The 26,684-nt window shown below is 49.2% G+C and overlaps 1 protein-coding gene across 2 annotated transcripts in view; it reads left to right on the forward strand.

Moving 5' to 3' along the window:
* Nucleotides 1-23,275, forward strand: part of STX8 (syntaxin 8) — a 308,036-nt gene extending 284,761 nt beyond the window's left edge. The window contains exon 8 of one of the 2 annotated variants that reach the window (XM_064378315.1): nt 1,795-1,929. In XM_064378315.1, coding sequence (XP_064234385.1) covers nt 1,795-1,817 — 23 coding nt within the window. In that variant the 3' untranslated portion in view covers nt 1,818-1,929. Of the gene's footprint in view, nt 1-1,794; nt 1,930-23,099 lie in introns of those variants that run through there. The other variant, XM_012457587.3, reaches the window with a different exon arrangement.
* Nucleotides 23,276-26,684: the final 3,409 nt, after the last annotated feature.

Raw genomic sequence — 26,684 nt, forward strand, 5'->3', positions numbered from 1 at the left:
CTCATCCCTTAACCTCCTGAGTAATTGGGATTACAGGCACATGCCATCACGCCCAGCTAATTTTTGTATTTTTATTTATTTATTTATTTATTTTTGAGACGGAGTTTCGCTTTTGTTGCCCAGACTGGAGTGCAATGGCATGATCTTGGCTCACTGCAACCTCCGCCTCCCAGCCTCAAATAATTCTCCTGCCTCAGCCTCCCAAGTAGCTGGGATTATGGGCATGCACCACCACCCCCAGCTATTTTTTGTATTTATTTATTTATTTTTAAAGTAGAGATAGGGTGTCACCATGTTGACCAGGCTGGTCTTGAAATCCTGACCTCAGGTGATCTGCCCACCTTGGCCTCCCAAAGTGCTGGGATTATAGATGTGAGCCACTGCGCCTGGCCTAATTTTTGTATTTTTAGTAGAGATGAGATTTCACCATGTTGGCCAGCATAGTCTCGAACTCACGACCTCAAGTGATCCACCTGCCTCAGCCTCACAGAGTTTTGGGATTACAGGCATGAGCCACTGTGCCTGACCTGAAGTTGCATTTCTAACAAGCTCTTCAGTGATCTGTGCTCCTGGTCGCAGGTCACGCTGTGAGTTGCAATGCTGTAAACATAAACATTTCTGTCGTTAGGTGATTTTTGGTAACTTCTTGAGAATGTCTCCCAATGGAGGGTGACAAAAAGTTACAAGGAATGAATGAAATGTGAACTGAGGCTGTTTGATTCAATACAAAATGGGCCCACTTGGCTGAAACTCTGAGTCTAAATCACCTCTGATAGAAACTCATGAGCATCTGGGTAAAATCCCAACATTTCACTACAATGTAACTCTGTTCATTTATTTGCAAAGTAAGTACAGAACATATCTTCCTAGAATTGTACATTCAGATGACTAATGGAGGATGTATTGATTGCGAATTTAGCAATACCAACTGTACTTACTTTACTTGAACTCTTTATCGTTCTTTAAAACCACTACTCCTTGATTACCTATTCTATTGATAGTTTATATGCTTTCATTCATTCATTCACTCGTTCATTCACTTATTTGACACTTACTTACTGAGCAGTTACTATGTACCAAGTACTGTTCTAGCTGCTGGAATGTTCCCATGTTAACTACCATCAAAGTAAGAAAGTCCTTTGAAATTCCTACTGCTGACTGCTCATATTCCAGGTATTACAGTATTTGTGCCTAAGCTATGAGCTGCTATCCAGTCAACAAAAACACAAATACATGCTGCATATGTATTATGTGACCTCTGTGCTAGGCACAAGAGGGGACACAGACATGGAAACACATGCCCTGTTATTTAATCCTAAAGAATTTATGGGCCATCAGGGAAGGTAAATCATGAACCCAATTAATTGTTAGTTTAAGCAAATAACATGTTAATTTCTGTAGCACATGTGTTTAGTATACAGAAGCAGCATAGAAAAGCAGTCCTATGAATGCCGTGGGCATGAGGGAGGAGGTGTCCCTGAGGAGGGGGTGTTTTCAAGCTGAGGCCTAAAGCCAGTGCCGGTGTGCTGGGTGCAGAGAAGCTGGCAGAGGGCCCTGAGGCAGTGTGAGCGATCTCTGCCAAGGCACAGAGGTGTGAGAGAGTGTGGCATGCTTGGAGTGGGAGGCCAAGGTGGGAAAACTGGATCGTTGCGTTAGGAATGTGTCATAATTCAACTTTTTAATGTTGCTTTGAAATGACTTTTGAAATCTCTTACAGACCGTGTTTAATATAAGCCAGCAAATATTGCAAAGCCAAATCTGACCTTTTGGGTTGTCTATCCTACTTTTTTCCAGAAGAGTGGATAAGCAGAAGGTGATGACATCATTTCAACATTATCCTCAAACACCTCTTATTATTTGCTCTAACAGCAGACATTGGAAGGGCAGGTATTTCGTGTTCTTTGCATGGTATGTGAGAGACACATCCCTGATACGGGCTCGAATATGCTAATGTGTAACCTCTGACACTCAGCTGTGGCCATCAATCTGCCTCTTTCTAGGACTGTGTTTAAGGGTCTATTTAAGCCCTTACACTAGAGCGCCTTAAGGGAAAACGAGAGGAGAAGGACTTGTGCCTCAGTTGCCTTATCCTCAGAAGTGATGCTCCAGATGCAGCCATTTTTCAGTCTTTCTGCTCCGCCACAGTAACTCTTTGGGCCTCAAATACTTTTTTTTTTTTTTTTTTTTGAGATGGGGTCTTGCTCTTTCACCAGGCTGGAGTGCAGTGGCGTGATCTCTGCTCACTGAAACCTCCACCTCCCAGGTTCAAGCAATTCTCCTGCCTCAGCCTTTTGAGTTGCTGGGACAACAGGTGCGCACCACCATGCCTGGCTAATTTTTTGTAATTTTAGTAGAGACGGGGCTTCACCGTGTTAGCCAGGATGGTCTAAATCTCCTGACCTCGTGACCACCTCTCCGCCTCCCAAAGTGCTGGGATTACAGGCGTGAGCCAGCATGCCCAGCCTAGCCTCAAATAATTCTTTTTTTTTTTTTGAGATGTAGTTTTGCTCTGTAGCCCAGACTGGAGTGCAGTGAGGTGATGTCAGCTCACTGCAACCTCTGCTTCCCGGGTCCCAGTTCAAGCAATCCTTCCATCTCAGCCATCCAAGTTGCTGAGATTACAGGCATGAGTCACCATTCCCAGCTAATTTTTGTATTTTTTAGTAGAGATGGGGTTTCACCATGTTGGCCAGTCTGGTCTTGAACTCCTGACCTCGTGATCCTCCCGCCTCAGCCTCCCAAAGTGTTGGAATTACAGGCATGAGCCACCACGCCCGGCTGCCTCAAATACTTCTATTGATCCTTCTTGCCGATAGAATCCATGCACAACAGCTTCTACGCCAGCCATGTTCTAGCATTGATGGGTTGGGATCTTGTCCACTTGTTTTCACTAGGCTCAGTGGTGGCATTGTTGAGTCTGCCCACATTGCCAGCAGTCTGTGTCTCAGAGCTGAGTAGGGGTTGGAGGACATCAGTTCTGGTTCTGGTTTTCACTTAGGAACACCATCTGTTTGCTGCCACACTAACGGCCAACTCTGAAAATGGCAGGCTCTCTATGGGAAGGACCAGTTTTAGGGATCCTCAGATAAACTGCTGTTCACAGGAGGATGTCTTTAGGGTGGAGAATTGTTTGAGGATAGTACTGAATGGGGGGACGTCACTGCAGTCTCATCCCCCATGAGGAAGGACAGGCTCCTACACTGCACAGTGTGAATACGCCTGAATTCGTACCATGTGCTCAGTGTCAGAGCTCTGCAGCCTGACTGCCCCTGTTGCTCCTGTGTATTTCCTAGATTGAACTCTAAGCCCCGATGCCACTTTTGATAAGAGGCCCCTTTTCCATGATCCAGTTTAGAGCAACTTCAAAATCTCTTTTCATTGTTGTTGTCCTTACTCGACCAATCTTCGTGGTGCCCACAGGGCTCACGACTCTGAGGCTCTCATGCTGCTGCTGGTGAAAGGTTAGCAGTTGACCAGTGTACTGGGTCGGTTGCACCCTGCTTCTGCCATTAAGGATCTCACAGCAGCAATATCCTTAAATTAAGGTTCCAAGCCCTAGAGAGGAGAGCATACGGGAGACTCTGGGTAGAAGATGCACATCCTTTCTGTGAGAACAAATCTGAATGGCCTTTTATTGAAATGCTCTTAATTTAAGGTTCTTCTTTTTTTTTTCTTTTTTTTGAGACAGTTTGTTGCCCAAACTGGAGTTCAATGGTGCAGTCTCAGCTCACTGCAACCCCTGCCTCCTGGGTTCAAGCAATTCTCCTGCCTCAGCCTCCCAAGTAGCTGAGATTACAGGTGGCCACCACCACACCCAGCTAATTTTTTATATTTTTAGTAGAAACAGGGTTTAACCATGTTGACCAGACTGGTCTTGAACTCCTTGACCTCAGATGATCCACCTGCCTCTGCCTCCCAAAGTGCTGGGAATACAGGCATGAGCCACTGCGCCTGGACAATGTAAGTGTTTTTATGCATATAGGTTTACAGGCTGTTGGAGAATTTTGTGAGTGCATAAATCTCAAAGTCTGTTTTCATGATCAAGTCTGTAGAGTGAGGTAGAGAAGGTTTTCAAGAGGAGCCTGGAAGCCAGTTTGATTGCACTGAGAGTAGTCACGCCTGACGGTGCAGCCTGCTGCGTTCAGCTCCAAGGTCCCATTGGTGCTGTGATGTCCCACAGCAGGGAGGATATGGGTAGCATTGGACACTGAAGGCCATCACACAATGGGGAAGGGGCACAGCGTCTTCTCTCCAAAGATTGGAGATTGGGAATGCCACATTGGTAGCAAGAACAATTTCCAGCAGGTGAGACTAGTAGCTAATCTTCATTGAAAAGGTACCATGAGCCTGGTAGTACTCTCAGCACTCAGCATTTTCTCTCTTTTTGTCCGTGACAGCTCTGAGAGCGGAGGGTTATTATTTATTCTCCCAATTTTCGCCATAGAGAATTGGCTCCCTTACTTGAATGACAGCACCATGATTTGAACACGTGCAGTCTGCCCTCTCAGCCCATGGTGGTTCAGCTGTTGCGCCATACAGCTTCCAAAGAGGGAAACCCTGTACTCATGCATTCATTCACCCTTTCGCACCCTCTCTCATTTTGCCACACACATGGGTAATGACGCACAGGGCTGGAAGTTAGCGGGTCAGGGAGCCTAAGATGGCTGAACGTTGGCCACTTGAAAGCAGAGATGACCTTGTGAACAGAGGAGAGCCCATTTTTCTGCCTCGACAAAGGGGTCAGGCTTCAGAGCCACACTGAATAATTATGACAGATGTTCTGGTTACTTGGGAAAAGACTCAGCTCTAAGTGAAAGGCCCATGTCTGGCTGCACTCTTGCCAGCCCTTATTTTTCTTTTCTCCCACAGCCCTCAACAGTCATCTTTCTTCTGCACTCCCCACCGTGGCCCTTGGTTATATATAGTCCATATCACCTTGGAGGCCAAAGGAATGTGGAGATGAGGTGGGGGCCGAAGTGGCCTCCAGGATGGCAGAGTGGCTCTCTACCCAGAGCACAGCACCAGAAGTGACACTAGTGATCCTACCTCACTGGAAATGCATTTACCTGAATTCTTCTACTCTCTTGGTGACATCGCATGTCTACTATGTCACCCTATTTCTACACCATGACCGGGCTTCCTCTCGATTTCAGCCACCAGCTGGTGGCCAGCCCTTTGCAGCTATAAGCCAGCACTGCGCCAAAGAAGGCAAGCGCCGTCAGTTTCAGAAGCATGCTGTTCATCTGGGCATAGAACGGTCCAAAAGGGCCATCTGAGGGAGAGCTGCTGTCCAGGAAGTGGCTCACTGCTTCTCACCTCAGAAAGGACCCCATGTCCTCACAGACCAAGCAGGCTCCAGTTCGCTGGCCAGGGCACCCCCTCTCCTGGAAAGTGCTGGCACCCAATGCCAACTTCTTCCTCTCCAACTCTCCTTTTTCTACACTCCGTAATAACACCCCTCTCTGTTTCTAGTTGTCATTACATCACCCTTCATTCCAACAAACTTTCGTAATGTGTTATTTCTAAGCCTACATCTTATTAATGTTTAGGTATGGCAGTTTCCTGATGCTGTGTAGGAAGGCACCCTAGTCTTACCTGCAGTGTTTCCAAATCCCACTCTAGGATGTCTGGTTTCTGGTCCGTATCCGCACTCCCTCCCCTGTACCCCTAGGACTCGAGGGAAAGGGGGTATGTGCCTTTCAGCCACCCTGTGTGATGGGCAGTAGGCAAGGGGAGCTGGATTTTGTAACACTTACCACCTTCTAGTCTACTATATTAGTTACTGGTCTGGGTTTTTGTTTGTCTTCACACACTGGAGCCCCCCTCCAACGACCCCAACAAACACACGCTAGGACGTCAATTCGAGTAAATCTTTTTTTTTTTTTTTTTTTTTTTTTTTTTTTTTTTAAGGTGGAGTCTTGCTCTGTTGCCCGGGCTGAAGTGCAGTGGCACGATCTTGGCTCACTGCAACCTCTGCCTCCCGGGTTCAAGTGATTCTCGTGCCTCGGCCTCCTGAGTAGCCAGGATTACAGTCACACACCACCACAACTGGCTAATTTTTATATTTTAGTAGAGATGGGGTTTCACCATATCAGTCAGGCTGATCTTAAACTCTTGACCTCATAATTTGCCTGCCTTGGCCTCCCAAAGTGTTGGGATTACAGGTGTGAGGCACCGTGCCTGGCCTTAATTCAGTGAAGGCAGAACTTTTTGTCTGTTTGGTTCATTACTGTAGCCCCGGTGCCTAGAACAGTATCCGGTAGGTGCTCAGTCAACATTTGTTCTATAAAAAGCCACAACAGAGATGCAAGACACACAGGATACCAGTGTGATTTCTTCTTTCCCAAGCAAATCAGGAGTGAGGACCTTCTGTTTCATTTGAGTAAACATGTATTGAGCTGCTCAATGTGTAATGTATATGATGTATACAAAGTGGATAGAACGTGCCTGTCAGTCATGGTGCTGGGCATGGCTCTTGTTAGAAGCACCATGGTAGCAGAGGCAACATACGTGCATTTCCCCGGGACCTGCCTGAACCAGGCCCCCAGTGGGCCCATACGCAGTGTGCTCAGGGATGAGGTATCCCCAGTGGGAAGGCTCTACGCAACTAGTGTGCCCCATCCAGAGTGTTTTTGTTAGCTTTGTTTCAAGAGGGTGAGCTCCCCTGCCCCGATCTGAACCCCAGATACCTCTCGACCCAGAACTGGAGCCTATCTCGTATTCACTTTGACTCTTTAGGACAATAGTATTAACAGTATTAATCAAAGATTGCTTGTAAAATAATAGGGTATGTGGCCGTAAAAGAGAAGAGTTAGAAATTTGGGAAGATGACAACTTTTTTTTTTGTCCTTTTCAGACAGGGTCTTGCTCTCTCATCCAGGCTGGAGTGCAGTGGCACAATCATGGCTCACTGTAGCCTCCACCTCCTGAGCTCAAGCGATCCTCCCACCTTGGCCTCCTGAGTATGTGGGACCACAGGTGTGTGCTACCACACCTAGCTAATTTTATTCTTATTTTTTGTAGAGACGAGGTCTCCCTATGTAGCCTGGGCTGGTCCCAAACTCCTGGGCCCAAGCGATCCCAGCCTCCCAAAGTGCTGGGATTACAGGCATGAGCCACCGAACCTGGCCTTTCTTTTTTCATCTTCTTTATTTTCCAAAATTACTATATGTATGCATATTGTTTTATATACTGTTTCTAATTTAAAATTTAAAACCATGTGAAGCATACTAGTTCACTAGACATGCTCAGAAAAGAATTAGCCTTCTTGCTCTTATATTTCTGCTGAGAATTGTTGTTTGCAATTTGGCAGAACCTGTCCATTCTGGTTATCTATTACTGTGTTTAAAAAATCAGGCTGGGTGCAGTGGCTCATGCCTGTTATCCCAGCACTTTGGGAGGATGAGGAGGAAGGATTGCTTGAGCCCAGGAGTTTGAGAGCAGCCCTGGGAACACAGGGAGACCCCATCTCTACAAAAAATTTAAAACTTTGCCAAGTGTGGTGGTATGCACCTGTGGTCTCAGCTACTCAGGAGGCTGAGGTGGGAGGATAACTTGAGCTCTGGAGGTGGAGGCTACAGTGAGCAGTGACTATGCCATTGCACTCCAGCCTGGGTGACAGAATAAGACCCTGTCTCAAAAAAAGTAAAAGATTGGCCGGGTGCAGTGGCTCATGCTTGTAATCCCAGCACTTTGGGAGCCTGAGGCGTGTGGATCATCAGGTCAGGAGTTCAAGACCAGCCTGACCAACATAATGAAATCTCATCTCTAAAAAAAAATCCAAAAATTAGCCAGCGTGGTGGCTCACACCTGTAATTCCAGCTACTCAGGAGGCTGAGGCAGGAGAATCGCTTGAACCTGGGAGGCAGAGGTTGCAGTGAGCCAAGATTGCGCCACTGCACTCCAGCCAGGGCAACAGAGTGAGACTCTGTCTAATAAATAAATAAAAGATCACCCCAAAATTTGGCAATGTAAAACAATTGTTTTGCTGCACTTCACAATTCTGTGGGTTAGGAATTTGAAAAGTGCTCTGCTGGCTGGCTCTGGCTCAGGATTTTCATGCAGTTGTAATATAGTCAGTATAATGGTGAAGCTGGAACCCAGTGGGGCTGGCTGGGCGTCTCTTGACTCTTCTTATGATCTCAGGGTCCTTCCATGTGGTCTCTCTATTTGAACTAATTTGGGCTTCCTTGCAACGTGGCAGCCTTATGGCAGTTGAACTTCTCACATGGTGACTGTGCTGAACAAGCAAGGTGGAAGGGTGTGTCATCTTTATGACCTCGCATTGAAAGTCACAGAGTGTCACTTCTGCCATACTGTATTGGTGCGGTAGTCACAAAGGGCTTATCAGGTTCACTGGGAGAGGACTCAGATCCTACCTCCTGATGAGAGGAATGTCAAAGTCACATTGTATGAAGAGTATGTGGATTGGGAGAGATTGTTGCTGGAAAATACAATCAGCGAGACTATCAAAATAAAAAATGCACATACTCTTTGTCCCAGGATTCCATATATAGGAATCTATCCTACAGAAATTCATGTACACATACACAAAGGTTTATGTTCAAAGGTGTTTACTACAGCATTTCTTTTTATAGCAAAAATTTTGAAATAGCCTCAAAGTCTAGTATCAGGGTATCTTCTGAACAAATAGTCTGCAGCCAGTAAAAAGATTGAAGGTAGGTCTGTATGAAAGATATTTAAGACAAGTTAAATGAGAAAAGCAAGTCGAGATACTTCTTATATTAGAATTCCATATTTTCCTTATTTGCTTATTTTTTAGAGACAGGATCTCCCTCTGTTGCCCAGGCTGGAGTGCAGTCAACAGGTATTTCTGTGGGGACTTTAGCCTCTTCAGAGTAAAGAGATGGAACCCAGACCGGGTGTCCTCAGGGGCAACTTCTTGGGACTGCCCTTTCAAGACTAAAGTAAAGCAAAAGCATGCTAAGGTCACGCTTACAGTTTTCTAGTTAACTAGACACAAATAGTGATTTTTGCTGATCTCTCTGCTAAAAGATCTTGGTTGCAAATAAGCAGAAATGACTTTGGCTCATTTAGGTTAAAAAACATGTCTTTTATTTGAGTGATGTTGAGGTATTTGCGGGAACCCAAGGGATGATGGAGCCAACCAAGTCTAAGGACAAGTCTGAGCAAAGGCTGGGCCTGGGACCTTCCGGGCTAAGTTTGTGGCCCACCCCTCGAGTGTTACCATTCCTGTGACTGAGCCCCAGCTGTGCTCAGTTCAAAACCCAAAATTGGTGGAGAAGAGGACCTGGTTGGCCTCACCTGAGGTCCATCACATCAGCTGTGCATATGGAGGCAGGGTTAAGTTGAACAGACACGCTACTGGGCCACCCCAGGAATATGTTGTTTTGAGGCATGGACCTCAGGAACTCAATGCAGATCTACCCCATAGTCTTTGCATCTTGGTCAAATGATTTCCTTTTTTTTTTTTTTAAGAGACAGGGTCTCACTCTTTCACCCAGGCTGGAGTGCAGTGGCAAGATCTCGGCTCACTGCAACCTCTACCTCCCAGGTTCTAGCAATTCTCCTGCCTCAGCCTCCTGAGTAGCTGGGATTACAAGCGCACGCTGCCACGCCCAACTAATTTTTTGTATTTTAGTAGAGACGGGGTTTCACTGTGTTTGGCCAGGCTGGTCTCGAACTCCTGAATTCAGGCAATCCACTTGGCTCAGTCTCCCGAAGTGCTAGGATTACAGGCGTGAACCACTGCACCCGGCATGATTTCCTTTAAACAAATCAGATAAGCATTTGATGTATTGACAAAGCCGATTGTAGCAGCGATGTCTCTCTGCCCTGCCTTTGTATGGTAGCAGTGCCCTGGTGTCGCCCTGCCAGCTGTCCCTAATTGGTGCCAGGTAAAGTGTCTAAATAAGACAAATGGAGAGGTTTGTAATGCTGAATCCATAGCCTGACTGGAACCTTGCAGGAATCTTCTGACAGCCAAGAGGGAATTGTCAAAACAAGATATCCGTAACAGAGTTCCTGACTGTCTTTTCAAAGACACTTGAATTTCTGCCAGACTCCAGACAGATTCACATTCCCAGGGGTAACACACAGCACAATGAAGGGATATTTCTTAGCAAATATTGACGTGCCAGAGAATTGGCATTAAATTATTGGCTTGACAACTCCTAATCTGATGCTCTTGGTGGCTGATAGGAAGGATTATGTGTTTACAATTGAATTCTGCCCTTGACTTCTGGCGATTGTAGAGCTGAGCAAATTTCAGGGAAGGGAAATGAATAACACCTTAAAAACACAGATGGAACCTAGAAACTATTCAGCACTTTCTGTGCAGGAAGCGACAATAATGGCGGAGTTTTGACACACTCCCTCTAAGGAGCGGCTGTCATCTGCAGAGTTCCGTGTTTGTGTTGGGCGTGGGTAGAGATGGGGTTGGTTTTCTGCATCTCTCATCAGACCCACAGACCCGTGAAGAGCCAGGTGTGTATCTTTGTCCAGTTCTAGCATGGGTAAGCCTAAGTCTCTTGGGTAAATCTTACTGGGGCAGTGCTGCTATTCAGCACTGGGACAGCTTCACCAGCCAGTCTGACCTAACTCGCCCTGGCTGGGCCGTGGGCTCTCATGCAAAGTCGTTGACCAAGTGGCGGCCTCACCAGAGCCCTGTGGCTGTGACTGCTGCTGCACGGCCACCTGACGCCCAACCAGGTGCTCATGCCTGGATCCCAGACCCCAGATCCCAGGGACCTGCCTTTCACTCGGCTGCCATCCAGCTCGTCTGCCCCATCACCTGCAGTCTTAATTCCTTTTAATTTCCTGTTTCTAGGCCAGTCCTTTTTCCCTTCATCTCAACCCCCACCCCTTCCAAGTCACCTTCCCCTGATTCTCTTGCTCCCTCTGGCCCCCAGATGTCTCTCTTCACACCGTTCTCTTTTCTGACAGTTGCTGCCTTCTTTCCAGCTGATTCTTTCCATGTTTCTGTGTTCCTGCAGAGCAGTGCCTAATCAGCATGGTGCTGGGCACCAGCTCGGGCTGGGGGTGAATTCTCTCCAGGTGGCGGCTTTGCCTTCCGAGGAAAGGACTGAGTTGCCAGGGTGAGGAGGGTGCCTCTCTCTTCCCAGTGTCGCCTCAGCACAAACCCACCCAGGCACATCAGGGGCACTGGCCTGGCTGCTCCAAAGAGCCACCCCACGAAAGACCACAGATCTTTTTTTTTTTTTGCGAGATGGAGTCTCGCTCTGTTGCCCAGGCTGGAGTGCAATGATGTGATCTTGGCTCACTGCACCCTCCACCTTCCTGGTTCAAGCGATTCTCCTGCGTCAGCCTCCAAAGTAGCTGGGATTACAGGCTCACACAACCACACCTAGCTAATTTTTGTATTTTTAGTAGAGATGGGGTTTTACCACGTTAGCCAGGCTGGTCTCGAACTCCTGACCTCAGGTGATCCACCCACCTCAGCCTCCCAAAGTGCTGGGATTACAGTCGTGAGCCACCACGCACGGCCTAAAAGACCACAGTTCTGACCTTCAGGAAGCTGGTACTTTTCAGAAGAATTTAGCCAGCCTATGTTTAGCCATCACTGGCCGTGTACCAGGCCCTGGGCCGTTACATCATGCCATCATCCCGCAGCTTTAGGAAATGTGTGCATTGTCCCACGTGGTCCCTGAGGAAGCCCAAAAGCAGAGGCATTGGGTAACTTGCTCACAGAAGCCAGAAAGCTCGGGCTGGACCCTGCAGGCCCTTTCTCAGCCCATCGTCCTGTGTTCCTCGACTGCAATCTTGTCTAAAGGCTCAGACTGTTACATTCAGTCAGCATGACACAAAACTAAGATCCAGCTAAGATTCTTTTTTGGGGCTGATTGTTTTGCCCAGTAACCTGTTTCTTTGAGGAGTCACAGGCACATGTCACAGTCTGTGGCTCGCTACCTTCATCCTGCAGGACGTCCACGGCCCACCCAGGTCGCCTCCTCCCATCCTGACCTCCCAGCTCACTGAGTCAGGCCAAACTCCCTGATGCTCCCTCCCGGAGAACATGGCCATTCACCCAGCGCCAGTTGGGTCGCCGGCCTCTGCCTTCCTGGGCTCTCTGGAGGGAGTGTGGGATGATCAAGCCTTAGGGGTCTCAGCTCTTCTTTTCACCCTGCTTAACTTTAGAGTCCCTATTTTCTTACTTATAGATTGGGGAAAATTGTTGCCCTGCTAGCCTTATTGTCTGATGGTGAAAATAATATGGGACTTGAGTCCTGAAAACTTTCTGAGCACATGTACCTAATGGCATAACAGTACGTTAATCTTGACTTTTTTTTTTTTTTTTTTTGGAGATGGAGTTTCGCTCTTGTTACCCAGGCTGGAGTGCAATGGCGCGATCTCGGCTCACCGCAACCTCCGCCTCCTGGGTTCAGGCAATTCTCCTGCCTCAGCCTCCCGAGTAGCTGGGATTACAGGCACGCGCCACCATGCCCAGCTAATTTTTTGCATGCTTAGTAGAGAGGGGGTTTCACCATGTTGACCAGGATGGTCTCGATCTCTTGAGTCTCGCTTTGTCACCCAGGCTGGAGTGCAGTGGTGGGACCTCAGCTCACTGCAACCTCCACCTCCTGGGTTCAAGCAATTCTCCTGCCTCAGCCTCCCGAATAGCTGGGACTATAGGCACACACCACCACGCCCAGCTAATTTTTGTATTTTTAGTAGTAACATGGTTTCACGATGTTGGCCAGGCTGATCTCAAGCTCCTGACCTCAGATGATCCACCTGTCTCAACCTCCCAAAGTTCTAGGATTACAGGCATGAGCCACCATGCCTGGCCTTCTTGACTTTTAAGAAACAGGGTCTCACTCTGTCACTCAGGCTGAGGTGCAGTGGTGCAATCAGAGCTCACTGCAACCTTGAACTCCTGGGCCCCAGCAATCCTCCCCACCTCAGCCTCTGAGTAGCTGGGATTATAGCCATGCATCACCACAGCCAGCTAATTTTAAAATATTTTTTTGTAGAGGTGGGATCTCGCATTGTTGCCTAGGCTTTATTCTCGACTTCTGTTCTTGTTACACTACTACTATTAATATTACTATTTTTCTTTTTTTAAAATTTAAATTAGAGACAGGGTTCCACCATGTTGCCCAGGCTAGTCTTGAACTCTTGTACTCAAGTGATCCGCCTGCCTTGGCCTCCCAGAGTGCTGGGATTACAGGCGTCAACCACCATGTCTGGCCACTACAACTTTTATTTATTTACTTATATATTTATTGATTGATAGAATCTTACTCTGTCACCAGGCTGGAGTGCAATGGTGCAATCTCAGCTCACTGCAACCTCCACCTCCCAGGTTCAAGTGATTCTCCTGCCTCAGCCTCCTGAGTAGCTGGGACTATAGGCGCGCGCCACCACGCCCAGCTAGTTTTTGTATTTTTAGTAGAGACGGGGTTTCACCAGGCCAGGATGGTCTCGATCTCTTGACCTCGTGATCTGCCCACCTCGGCCTCCCAAAGTGCTGGGATTACAGGCATGAACCACTGCGCCCGGCCACTACAGCTATTATTTTCATTGTCATTATTGTTACTTATGCAGCATACCCAGATGCCCAGCTCCCCTGCCCCTGGGTTCCTGTCCGCCCCTTCTCCGCATTGCTGAACGTGTTATAAAGCCAGGTGCCCCTTGTGGTTTGCTTTAACCTTCTCCTCTTCCTGCCTGTGACCCCCCTGCCCTGATCTCCACTTCCTCACAGGCTTTCACATCTGGGCCTTTCACAGCTCCCCTCACCTGGTGTCCACTTGGCTGTGCTCTGCCTGCCCTCTGACCGCCGCCCGTGTCCCACCCAGCACATCTGCCCTTCCTGTAGCTAATAACGGACACGGAGACTGCCAGACATTCCACCCTGAACTTCCAATCTTTCCTGGATGCCCGCATCACCGCCGGGCCTCAGCAAGAATTGCTCCCTCTGTTTCTACACTAAATGCCACCCAGGTGTTCCTCTTGTTTTTGTGACTCTTCCTTCTTTTCAAGAGAGTGACATTTGATTTCTGAGAGACCAGCTCTGTTGTGGGACATTGATGGAGCACCTGCCACTACTGGGCACCCGTTTCAGGCAGGGGCTCCACAAGGAACAATAATTATTGTTGGGAGAGTTACTGTTTACTGAGTGCCAGCTATGTTCTAGAACTTTCATGTACTATATCTTCCCAAATCCTCACAACAAGCCTGTGAAGTCAGGATTTTCCAGTCTTGTTTCAAAGATAGTAGAACCGAGCTCCAGAGAATTCTACCTGTCCCAATGTGTCATAGGTCACCCGTGGCAGAGTAGAAGTCAGGTCTTCCTGACTGTAAAATCGGTGCCCCTTCCACTGCATCAGACTACATTGATCTCTGCTTTTGGAGGTTCTATGGCCTAAGGAAGGAAGTATCAATAATAAAAGAACCTGGTCAGGTGCGGTGGCTCATGCCTGTAATCCCGGCACCTTGGGAGGCTGAGATCGGCAGATCACCTGAGGTCAGGAGTTGGAGACCAGCCTGGCCAACATGGTGAAAACCTGTCTCTACTGAAAATACAAGCATTAGCCGGACATGGTGGTGGGTGCCTGTAATCTCAGCTAGTTGGGAGGTTGAGGCAGGAGAATCACTTGAACCTAGGAAGAGGCAGATGTTGCAATGAGCTGAAATCATGCCACTGCACTCCAGCCTACGCAACAGAGGGAGACTCTGTCTCAAAAAATAAAAATAAAATAAAATAATAAAAATAAATAAAAAAGATCCTAAAAGGTGGAAGGCAGTCATTTAAGAGCAATGACCTTGCTGCAGATGGCCTCAGATTCCAGGGCAGGCTGGCTGTGTATGGGCTGAGCAGTCTTCATGGAGGATAGGAAATATGGAGGACAAGCAGTCAAGGCTTCAGCCCTGCCCTGGGGCGGGCGGAAAATGGACTGAGGCTGCAGCACTCAGAGGGGAGCGGGCAGAGACTCCAGTGATGAGTCAGAGGCAACCCCCTGGAGCTGCAGGGGAAGGTGAACCCACGAAACAGAGAGAGGAAAAATGCAGGGATGAGTTGGATGCCAGGCTAAGAACAAAACAAACTCAGAAAACCAGAGAAGACTTTTGCCCAGTGTTTTAATGAAAACTTTATTCGGGGGAAATTCAAATGTAGAACTGTGGGGTAAGATAGATTCAAGAGGGGTGAGATCAGAAGCAGGTAGGTCCTCCTCTCCACACCCCCAGTGCCTGGTTTCCCCGAGCGCTGAGCAGCAGCTGCAGGAAGCCTGCTAGTGCCACATCCTGGGTCCCCCAGCAGAGCACTCACAGCCCTGGAGTGGGCAGGTCTAGGCAGAGACCTCAAACATAGCTGCCATTCTCCAGCCGCTCATTCTGGAAATCAGAATGTAAATATGCTCACCTTCTCTGCACGGTGTCTACTCTTTTCTTAGTGTATTTGCCCAGTCATGGGATTAAAGGGAACATTTACATGAACTTTTCAAGATAAATATTCCAGTTTTGTCTTTTCTCCTGCTTATTCCCCACCTCAGCTCAGGAGTCTGCTGTGAAAAGTCTGTTGATCAGTGAGAATCAACTGGTTAATACATAAGCAAATGTCACCTCTATTGACAGGCACAACTGCAAAAAAAAAAAAAAAAAAAAACACCAAACTACAGGAGTCGTCCCTAAGTGTCTTCTATTCATCTTTAGAGGTTATTAGTGACATGGGGGTTGTCAGTTGGCCTAACTCTTCTGGTGTGAAAGGCGAGGCAAACAAAAAGAATATGGATTTCATTGTTGTTGTTTTTTGTTTTGAGATGAAATCTTGCTCTGTCACCCAGGCTGGAGTGCAGTGGCGCGATCTCAGTGGCATGATCTCAGCTCACTGCAAACTCCGCCTCCTGGGTTCAAGCGATTCTCCAGCATCAGCCTCCCAAGAAGCTGGGATTACAAGTGCCTGCCACCACACCCAGCTAATTTTTGCATTGTTTAGTAGAGACTAGGTTTTGCCGTGTTGGCCAGGCTGGAGTGCAGTGGCGCGATCTCGGCTCACTGCAACCTCCACCTCCTGAGTTCAAGCGATTCTCCTGCCTCAGCCTCCTGAGTAGCTGGGATTACAGGTATCTGTCACCATGCCTGGCTACTTTTTGCATTTTTCAGTAGAGATGGGGTTTTGCCATGTTGGCCAGGCTGGTCTCGAACTCCTGACCTCAGGTGATCCACCCACTTCAGCCTCCCAAAGTGCTGGGGTCACAGGTGTGAGCCACTGCGCCTGGCCAGAATAAGCATTTTGGTTCAAGACAACCAACAGTAGTGAGCAGCTAAGGCAGCTTTCCTTGCAGCAAAACCAGAAAAAAAGACTCCCCCTGGATAAAGTGTCCTTCACCCCTCCCTCCCTCCTCCTTTCCCATCAGCCTACCTGCCCCTGCAGCTACAGGGCAGAAGTGGCCATGACGGAGATCTGCTCTCTCTGTCTCTGTCTCTCTCTCTGTCTCTCTCTCTCTCTCTCTCTCTCTCTCTCTCTCTCTCGCAAAGTCGGCCTCCAGATTTCTTTCCCGTCCTTCCCCTCCTCCTCCATGTCAGTGGGCACTGAGAGCTGTGACCTACACCCAACTGTGGCAGGGGTGCTGGCAGCACAAGCTCCGTGTTTTTGCTGGTCTCCAGTGTTTCACTGGAAAAAAGTATGGACCATGACTCCGGATGAACAATCTTCAGAAAACACAACACCGTTCCTGAGAGACTGTGTTTAATATCCTCTCCTAGTTTGAAAAGGAGTTTGTTTTCTTACATCTTTTTTTAATTGCCATGAGCTGGACTTGTAAATATTGTAAGTGGTTGAGTAATACTCATCTGGTAAACTGACCAAAGGAAATGGACATTTTTTTCCACTCCTGTAACCCTGGCATCCCCTGCCTGCCCCTGAAAGGGACTCTTGAGGATTGGAAGGGAAAATCTGCCTCGCCAGGTGCCAGCGGGCCCAGGGCAGGAGCTGAGTGAAACGCAGAGGAAACGGTCCTGAAGTCAGGAGCTGCGCCAGGTGTTCTGTGCTTGCGTTGGGGGCAGAGAGCATTCATTGTTTAAGAAGTTGGCAGCCTCCCAGAAGTTCGACTGTCTTTCCTTGTTCTGAAATGTCAAACATTTCCTTAGCTGGGGGAATGGATGAGTAGACCCCCATGAGGTTTAAGAACTATTCTGAGGCAGAAGTACTAAGTTCTGTCTTTCACACGTGACCCAGTATGATGCAGGTTTCCATGACCCTCCGGCAGGAGGGTCTGCTGCACCCTCAAGACTGGAGCCACCTTCCTAGATCAGAAGAGTCCCCAGCTCTTCCCTGCCTCCACCTTTAGGAACTGTCAGACCCTCTGTGGTTATGTTGCAGGGAGTGTGTGTGTCTTTTTTTAATGGTGCCTTTTAGTGATACTTACTGAAATATTTGTAGATGATCTATGTCTGGAATTCGCTTCAAAATAATACACGAGACACAGGGAGCAGGTGAGGGTTTGCATAAAGCCAGACTGGCCGTGAATGGATCCTTGTTAAAGCTGACGGATGGGCTCATCCCTGTTCCGCATGCCCTTCGGTCTGCTTTTGTATATGTTTAAAATTTTCCATCATAAAAAGTTAAGGAAGGGAAGGAGGGAGGGAGCAAGAAAGAGAAGAGGATGGAAAGAGAAGAAACTCTTTACCCCAGCGTTTCCGCTCCAGGGAGTCTGGGCCTCTCTCCCTGACAGACCCTACACTCTGTCTCAGGTCAGGATGCCTCCACACGGGCTCCACTGGTGCAGAGAAGGGTTAGAGTGTGGGATTCCAATTCGAGTTCTTCCTTTTACCAGCCAGAGGGCCTTAGGTAGGAGTTAACCTTCCAGAACCTCAGCTTCCTCATATATACAATGGAGATGAAGGTTACTTATTGTGGAGAATTAAGCCAAGCAATATCCCCATAGCACTTAGCACCAAACTTGGCACGTGTGACTATTTCATGAACGGCGTGGCTCAGCTTTCCCTGGCTTCTAAAAGATCCTTGCTTACTCATTCTGGAACATCCTTCAGAGGAGAGACACTCCATTCAGAAAGGTGCCAGAGCTGGGATCACATTCCAAGAAAGCCAACTTCTCAAAGAAAAAGGATTGCCGTGATAAGGTAGATAAACACCTTCCCTTTGACCCAAAGAATCCAAAAGGCAGCAGTTGGCCTTTGCTTATCGCTGTCACCTGCCATCTTAAAATGACCTCCTCAGTTGACCCCAATATACACCAGTTTACTTAAGCCTGTTGAAAGTCTCCTCCTGTTTGCTCTGAAAGGGTTTAAAATATAAAAGCCTTATTTGTCACTACTCTTAAAATCCCCCTTTTCATTTTTGGACAAGAACGCAGTTTATCACATCTTAGCAACTTACTGTCCAAGACGGCCGTCGCTGGTACTGGGTGCCCCGTCATGCCTTTACTGGGACACAATTTGTCTAATTCAGAGTATCTGTGGTAGAAAAATTAGCAGCTTTAAAGGCACCACTGTAATAATAATAGTTCCAATAGACCCACCCACCGTGTGCTAAAACTGCTGGGGAAGGTCTCTGCAGCCCAGGAGCTTGCTTCTGTCTTCTTCCCTCTGCAGGACTATGGGTTGGCGTTGACCACTTTTTGAATTTTCTTGCTCATTGGCCTTCTTGCCACATTTTCTCAGCTTCTCTGTCTCTGTTGATCACTCCTTCTGTGCCTCTTGTGTCTCTTCTTATCCCTTCCAAAAATTCAGTACGTGTATTCATTTGTTTTACACACACACACACACACACACACAGAGTGTGTGTGTGTGTGCCTCTTTCCTGTGTCAGGTTCTGTTCTAGGTACTGGGGATATGGGGTTGAACGAGAAACCACAGTCCCTGTTGTAGACGTTCATGTGCCCAGGAGAGACAGATGGTAACTGAGTACCTAAATAATGATTTAAGGCAGGTGCAGTGGGTCACACTTGTAATCCCAGCACTTTGGGAGGCCAAGGAGGGTGAATCACTTGAGGTCAGGAGTTCGAGACCAGCCTGGCCAACATAGTGAAACCCCATCTCTACTAAAAATGCAAAAATTAGCCAGGCATGGTGGTGGGCACCTGTAGTCCCAGCTACTCGGGAGGCTGAGGTAGGAGAATCACTTGAACTCGGGAGGCAGAGGCTGCAGTGAGCCGAGATCACACCTTTTGCACTCAAGCCTGGGCTACCGAGCAAGACTCCATCTCAAAAAAAAAAAAAAATGATTTAAAAAGGGTTACCATGAAGACTTAGTGGGGCAAAGAGGGCACGGGTAACTGGAGGACGACAGAGTTCCTTGGGAAAGTGCGACTGACACTGAGTTTGGGGGATTTACTAGACCAAGGGTGGGGAGCTCTTGGACAGAAAGGATAGCACATGTAGAAGCCGGGAGGCGGGGCCCTTGCCTTCTGCATCGGCGTGTTGCAGGCAGTGAAGACACCCAGGGTAGCTGGAGCACAGCACGCAGAGTGCGGCTGCAGGGTTGCAGGGCCTGGCTGTGCAAGGCCAAGTCCGCAAAGTTTGGATCTTGATTTCAGCCATTGGAGGGTTTAAGCAAGGAGGTCACCTGACCTACTTTACATTCTGAAGAGCTTGCTGTAGCTCCATCGTAGAGCACGGACCGAGGAACGCACAAGCCGGGCGGTCCCTCACTGCAGGGCTCCGAATCAGGGATGGTAGTGACTGTGGGTGCCTTGAGGCCTCTTGCCTGGGACTTCAAGCTCGGGGTGTAGAAGCTAAAACCAGATGTGTGCTTTCCTCTTCCCAATCAGTTGTTGTTGCTGTTTTCCTTGTCCAGTCTGTCATCGATGGGCATTTGGGTTGGCAGTTGTTGTTCTTGATTTCTCTGTTCCTGTCATTTGTTCCGCTGTTCTCATAATCACCCCGATTTGACAATTCATGGTCACTGTACAGGCCTCTGCTCTGGGCCATCAGAGCCTCAGTGTGGAGCCTGCCTTGCTGCACAGAGAGCTTCTAGGCCCACGTGTCCTCCCAGCTGTGATCCTACTGGAGCCTCAGGAGCACTACCTCTTCCTCAAAACACCTCTCATCCTTTCCCGTATCTCCTCAGCTGTCAGCCCCTCCCTCTCAACTTAGGGTAAGCCCAGGCCCTGGAGTGCCAGGGATTGCCCCCTCACCTCACCGCAGCCTGTGCCTGCCTCCTCATTCCCATCATCTTCTCCTGATGTTGTGCAGCAGAAACCTTTACCCAGCCAGGAACAAGTCTTCAACCGAACACCATACAGACACGGGAATAACCAAGAACTAGCGATGCTCCTGCCCAGGGGAGCTTTTGGTCAACCTGGAGATGTTTCTGGAGGCAGAAATCAGTGAAAAGATTTGTTCTTCTGCCGGGAGCACTGGTTCACGCCTGTAATCCCAGAACTTTGGGAGGCCGAGGTGAGCGGATCACCTGAGGTCAGGAGTTCAAGACCAGCCTGGCCAACATAGTGAAACACCATCTCTACTAAAAATACAAAAATTAGCCAGGCACATGGCGGGTGCCTGTAATCCCAGCCGCTCAAGAAGCTGAGGCAGGAAAATCGCTTGAACCCGGGAGACGGAGGTTGCAGTGAGCCAACATTGCTCCATTGCACTCCATCCTGGGGGACTAGAGTGAGACTTTGTCTCAAGGAAAAAAAAAAAAAAAGATTTGTTCTTCTCCTTTTGGCAAGAAGATGGACTAAGATAGTCGCAAACACACACACACACACACACACACACACACACACACCCCTACCCCTACCTTCTCGCTGCAAGCATCTTGAAATGTTAGGTAAAATAGTGTAAACCCACCCACAAATGTTAATGCATAGCTGAATTTACAAGGAAGAAAGGAAATCCCTAGATGAAAGAAATGAAGAGAGCATTGAAAGCCAGCACCTAAGTGGATGAACTGCTGCAGCTGGGTCATTATCAGTCACTGTGATGGAGAGCAGGAGCTAGCAAGCCCCTGGAAAAAGCCAGGTCGTAAATGGTTTAGGCTGTGCAGACCACAGACAGTGTCACATCTCCTTCTTTTACTTTTTTGACGACCCTCTACAAATATAAAAAACTATTGTTAGCTCATGGGTTGTACAAAAACAGAGCACAGCCAGATTTGGCCCATAAACCAAAGTTGGCAGAGCCTTAAGGGTAGACTAGGCTTGAGGTTTTCACCTACAGGAACAGGGAGAGAAACCTTGGGTCCCCAAGAGAAGCAGCTCTCAAAAGATTGGATCATCAGAGAAAGAGCCCATATTAGAAAAATTCACCCACAATCACAGGTAGATGACAAAGAAGCTTGCCATACTTTTTTTTATGAGATGGAGTTTTGCTGTTGTTGTACAGGCTGGAGGAGTGCAGTGGTGCAATCTCGACTTACTGCACACTCCTGGGTTCAAGTGATTCTCCTGCCTCAGCCTCCCTGGTAGCTGAGATTACAGGTGCCCACCACCACACCAGGCTAACTTTTTTTTGGTATTTTTTTACGGGGTTTCACCATGTTGGCCAGGCTGGTCTCGAACTCCTAACCTCAGATGATCTGCCCACCTTGGCCTCCCAAAGTGCTGGGATTACAGGTGTGAGCCACCATGCCCACCCACTTGCCACACATTTTTAAGTCTTCTCAATATTCAAAACCATGGTGCCATGCCCACATGGGTTGAGCTTAAGATTTACACTACCTGATCCACATTGAACCCTGAAGATCTGTGGAGGGGATTCAGGAAGTCTGTGAACTTGGAAGAAAAAGCAAATTGCCCTCTTTTTTTTGAGACGGAGTCTTGCTCTGTCACCAGGCTTGAGTGCAGTGGAACGATCTCGGCTCACTGCAACCTCCGCCTCTCCGGTTCAAGTGATTCCCCTGCCTCAGCCTCCCAAGTAGCTGGGACTATAGGCAGGCACCACCATGCCTGACTAGTTTTGTTTGTTTGTTTGTATTTTAGTAGAGATAGGATTTCACCATGTTGGTTAGGATGGTCTCAATCTCCTAACCTTGTGATCTACCCACATCAGCCTCCCAAAGTGCTGGGCCACTGCACCCAGATGTGAGCCACTGCACCTGGCCACAGATTGCACTCTTATTTTTACAAATGTCTAAATGAAATTTAGCATTTTCTTTGCTGACAAACTTAGGCCACAGACTACAGTAGGATTGAGCAGTCCTGATGGCCGTGCGACCATGCGACTCTGCACATGTGGCTCTCCCTGTTACTTTCTGAAGCATGTTCTTGGACCTCTCCTCTTCTGCTCCCCACCTCCCTCCTGGGGCCTTGGCAGCTCAAGGACTCTTGAGTGAGCAAATCTTTCTTGAGTGCTTACTTGGCACTAGGCACGCCCTACCTCTGTTATGCTACACCTTGTCGCCGCTGGTACCTGGCGTGTGGCAAGCACTCATTGTTAACTACTGGGCAAATGAACATGGGCAACAGTGAGCTCATTGCCTTGAGGGAGGGCTGCGTTCTGTGGGGCCCACTTCATCAGCATCAGGTGGAGGAACAGGCCATGGTCAGTCCAGATGCACGACCTAGAGGAGGCAGGGCAGGGCTGGCAGGCAAAGCTAGACCCAGCGTGGTGCTGGCTGGGAAGGCCTGTGCTCTCCAGCCAGAAATGTCGGGAAATGAAACCAGAAACTACTAGCAGAAAAAGTATATATTAAAATGAGCACCTCTGTTCATGAATGTTTTTACACATAGGTGACATAAGGATCTTGGACTCAAGAAGACAAAGTGAAGCCACGTGGAGAAAGGAGAACTGGGTTCTAGAATGCAGCTCCTAAGCCCTTTGCTTTATCAATGCTTCATCAATGCATAATCTGATTGGGTAGTGAGGGTGGCTGCTGTCAGCAGCTTCTACCCTCCCCTGTGGTCCAGGGTGTGCACAGATGCTAGAGTCAGGGGCATAGCAGGCACCCCCTCCTGGCCTGAGTGTAGCCTCGAGAGGCCTGGCCACACCAGGCCCCTCCTTCTGCACTCACCATCCTGCAAAGCCAGAGCTGGGCAGCAGCCTTGCCCCAGGCTGCTGACCACCCGTCTCCGCCTCAGAGTACAAGGCTCAGAGAGAGCTACATCCCTCTGACTCTCTGCAGGCACTCAGAATGTGTGAAGCTCTTCTGGTAGGAATCGTTAAAAGAGGTCTTTTCTGCTCCTCTTTTTCAGGGATGATCATGGTGATTTTACTGCTGCTTGTGGCTATTGTGGTCGTCGCAGTCTGGCCAACCAACTGATGGCGGTAGAGAGACCATCAGCCGTGACACTTGCCAATGACAGATGAAAACCTAGCACCCTTTTGGTACGCAAAGCCTGCCCTCAATAAATTCCCCCAAAGCTCCGAACTCTTGTGCATTGCTTCCGTAAAGACTCAAAGCTCTGGAGAGCCGCCTAGTGTGCCGGGCCCAGTGTGGCCCTTTGGGTTTTGACTTTGGTCATTTTGGTGCTAGCCAGGGGTCCCTCGAGGTCCCTGCTTCATGGCTGCCAGTGGATTGTGGCCACCTTGCGGTACTCTGGGCATCCTGGGGACACTGGATGAAGAGGCAGTTTGAAGCCTTGACGTCTGGCGTGCTTGTGGAAGCCACGTGTCTGTGTAGGAAATGGGTGTATATTCAGGGCCCTGTGTGTCCGGGTAATGGGGAAGGAGGTAGGTGATGGGTGTGCAGAGGAGCCACCGAGACCTGTGTCTGAGTGTGTAACTGCTACCCCGCCAGGTTCAGCACTCCTCCTGGTGGAGCCAGCTGCCACTTCACACAAGTATTTCTGGACTCTGTTTGGGAACTGCCGTCGGCCCTAGAAGCACATTCTTTTTCATTTCCTTGGTGACATTGACTCTCATCTTTCAAGGCTGACACATCTTTATAAGCAGCCAGAAACAAGTTTGCTGAATAACGCAGGTGGGGAAGGAGGTGGTCTGGCTGGAGAGCACTGTAGAGGGTTCAGAGGGGTGAGATTACAAAGTCAGGAGAACACACTGTTTTTTGGCGCCTGGCTCTGACCGCCCTGTGTGAGTGTGCGCAGTGTGTGTACGTGGGTGTGTGTCTCAGAAAGGGCAGACAGATGGGGCAGGCCTGTGGAGGACGCCAGGTCCAGGGATGGCTGAGTTCGTGTTAGCAGGGGCCAGGGGGCCAGGCACCATGTGCTCTCTCTTATCCACATGGAAAGCAGGCTGGGCCAGCTGACCTTGTTCTCCCCTCCATGAGAAAAGCAGAAAGAATTAGGGTTGATGATGGGTGATTTCCAAAGCGCAAGATCTCACTGAGAAGAAGGTAGGGGATTCACAGGCAGGCGAGTTTCTTGCGGATTAGCTCATGACCTAAGCCGGGCGCGGTGGCTCACACCTGTAATCTCAGCACTTTGGGAGGTCAAGGTGGGCAGATCACAGGTTCAAGAGTTCAAGACCAGCCTGGCCAACGTGGTGAAACCCCATCTCTACTAAAAATACAAAAATTAGCTGGGCATGGTGGGGTGTGTGCCTGTAATCCCAGCTACTTGGGAGGCTGAGCTAGGAAAATTGCTTGAACCAAGACCTGGGAGGTGGAGGTTGCAGTGAGCCAAGATCACACCATTGCACTCCATCCTGGGCTACACAGCAAGACTCCATCTCAGAAAAATACAAAAAGAGGGCATGACCTGAAACCCCCTGTGGACAGAGACACCACAGAAAGAGCCATGTGTCCCATTTCCTAGGAACTGAGGGCTCCAGGGGTGCCAGGAAGACCTGGGGTCTGGGAGTCCAGACTGCTGCCCAGCTCTGACCCAGGCTGATGGGAAAGCCACTGTGATCTCTCTGGCAAAGGATAAGGGAACTCTGGAAGTGCTCACCCCAGCAGTGAAATGTGCAGCCCAGAAGCAAACCCATCACCTTCTGCTCACAGCTCACTGCCCATACCTCTGCTCATACCTCACTGGCCAGAACTCATCACCTGGCCTGCTCAACCACGAGGGGACCAGGATGTGTCCAGAAGGCCAAAGCCCTAATGAGAACCACACCACTTACCAGCTCAGTGGGCATGGGCGGGTCTCCTTCCTCTGCCTCTGTTTCCTGGTCTAGGACGTGGAGATAAGGTTTCCTTCCTATTCGCAGAGTTGCTGTGAGGACAGCGTCAGTTGGCACACACAAGCACAGAGCGCCCTGCTCAGCTCCACTAAAAAGTTTCTTCCCCAACCCAAGTCTGAGCCCATTGGGCCAGACGCCTCCAGGTCCACAGCTCGGGATCCTGTCACCTATTTCCACCTAGTGCAATAGGACAGACTGTTGTGAGGATGAGAGCATGAAGCAGGGCCCAGGAAAATGCTCTCCTGTCCCTTTCGAGCCTGATCGCTGCTTCCAGGAGCTGCCAACACAGGGAGACCCAGGCTGGCCTTGGGATGTCGAGGCCATGGAAACAGAGTTAGCAGAATGAAATGGGCTGTGTCCAGACAGGAGGTGCAAAGGGCTGAGAGAGTGAAGAGCAGGGGCAGCACTGAGGATGAGCCCTGCTGCCAGGGACCTGGATTGTCACAGGAAGGAGAGGGAAGGGAAGTGGGTTAGTGGTAGGTGCGTGTGTTCCTGAAGGAGAGGAGCCATGCTGGACAGGGGCTCAGGGCTTTTGGCTGGTAAGGGTCCCTGGGACGTACCTCCTCGTCAGGGTGATGTGGTTGCTAATGAATCATCCAACGGAAGATCAAGAATCTGCAGAGCCTCATCTTCCAGTCTTGTGTGAAACCCCAAATCTCTACAAACAGCGTCTCCTTGGAGGGAGCCCCCACTTTGGGGCTCAGAGGAGGCAGCATTGACAGTCTGTTTGACTTTCTCACCTCCTCTTGACTTGCGCAGCACGGAGCCCCAGCAACTCGTGGGGCATCTTTGAACCAGAGCCACGGAGTCCTGGCTCAGTCAGACTGAAAGGCCTTTTCAAGCAAAACACTGAGCTGATGTCTGCACACAGCAGCTTCTGTTCTTTTGGCTGAATGGGCTCTAGGCCCGACCCCAGCACTGCTAGCTGGGTGACCCTGGACAAGTTACTTCACTTCTCTGGACCCACAGGCAGGGCAGGGTGGATAAAGAGCTACCCAGGAGGTCAGAATGCAGGGACCTGCCGTCCAGCTTTTGGGCTGAGCAGGACACACAGGGTGGGGACGGGCAGGTAGGAAAACCCTGACTCCCCTTAGTCTTCCTCATGGGGTGGGTGTCACGTGAGACCCCCACCCTAGCCAGACTCCCACCCTAGCCAGGCAAGCATACCCAAGTGGCCGGGATGTGTCCCTCTGGGGAATCTTTGCCTCAAGCGCCACCCTAGAGAGCACGGCTGATGTAAAGGTGGCATTTTCCACCGTGGTTTGCAAGACTTGGCATTTCCCCCCTTAAAGCTGCCAGGACCACAGTCCCTGGTGACCCGCAGTGAATGCTTTGGAGTTGGCTGGGCGAGCCTTAAGCCCTCACCCCCCAGCATAAAGAAGAGAGGCAAGGCCAGGCGCGGTGGCTCACGCCTGTAATCCCTGCACTTTGAGAGGCCAAGGGTGGATCACCTGAGGTTGGGAGTTCAAGACCAGCCTGACCAACGTGGAGAAACCTGTGTCTACTAAAAATACAAAAATAAGCCAGGCGTGGTGGCACATGCCTGTAATCCCAGCTGCTCAGGAGGCTGAGGCAGGAGAATCGCTTGAACCCAGGAGGCAGAGGTTGCAGTGAGCCGAGATGGCGCTATTGCACTCCAGCCTGGGAAACAAAAGCGAGACTCAGTCTCAAAAAAAAAGAAGAGAGGCAAGGCA

This window comes from Aotus nancymaae, unplaced genomic scaffold (genome assembly GCF_030222135.1).
Source record: "Aotus nancymaae isolate 86718 unplaced genomic scaffold, 86718_ANA_hifiasm-v0.15.2.pri h1tg000018l, whole genome shotgun sequence".
Taxonomy (NCBI): domain Eukaryota; kingdom Metazoa; phylum Chordata; class Mammalia; order Primates; family Aotidae; genus Aotus; species Aotus nancymaae.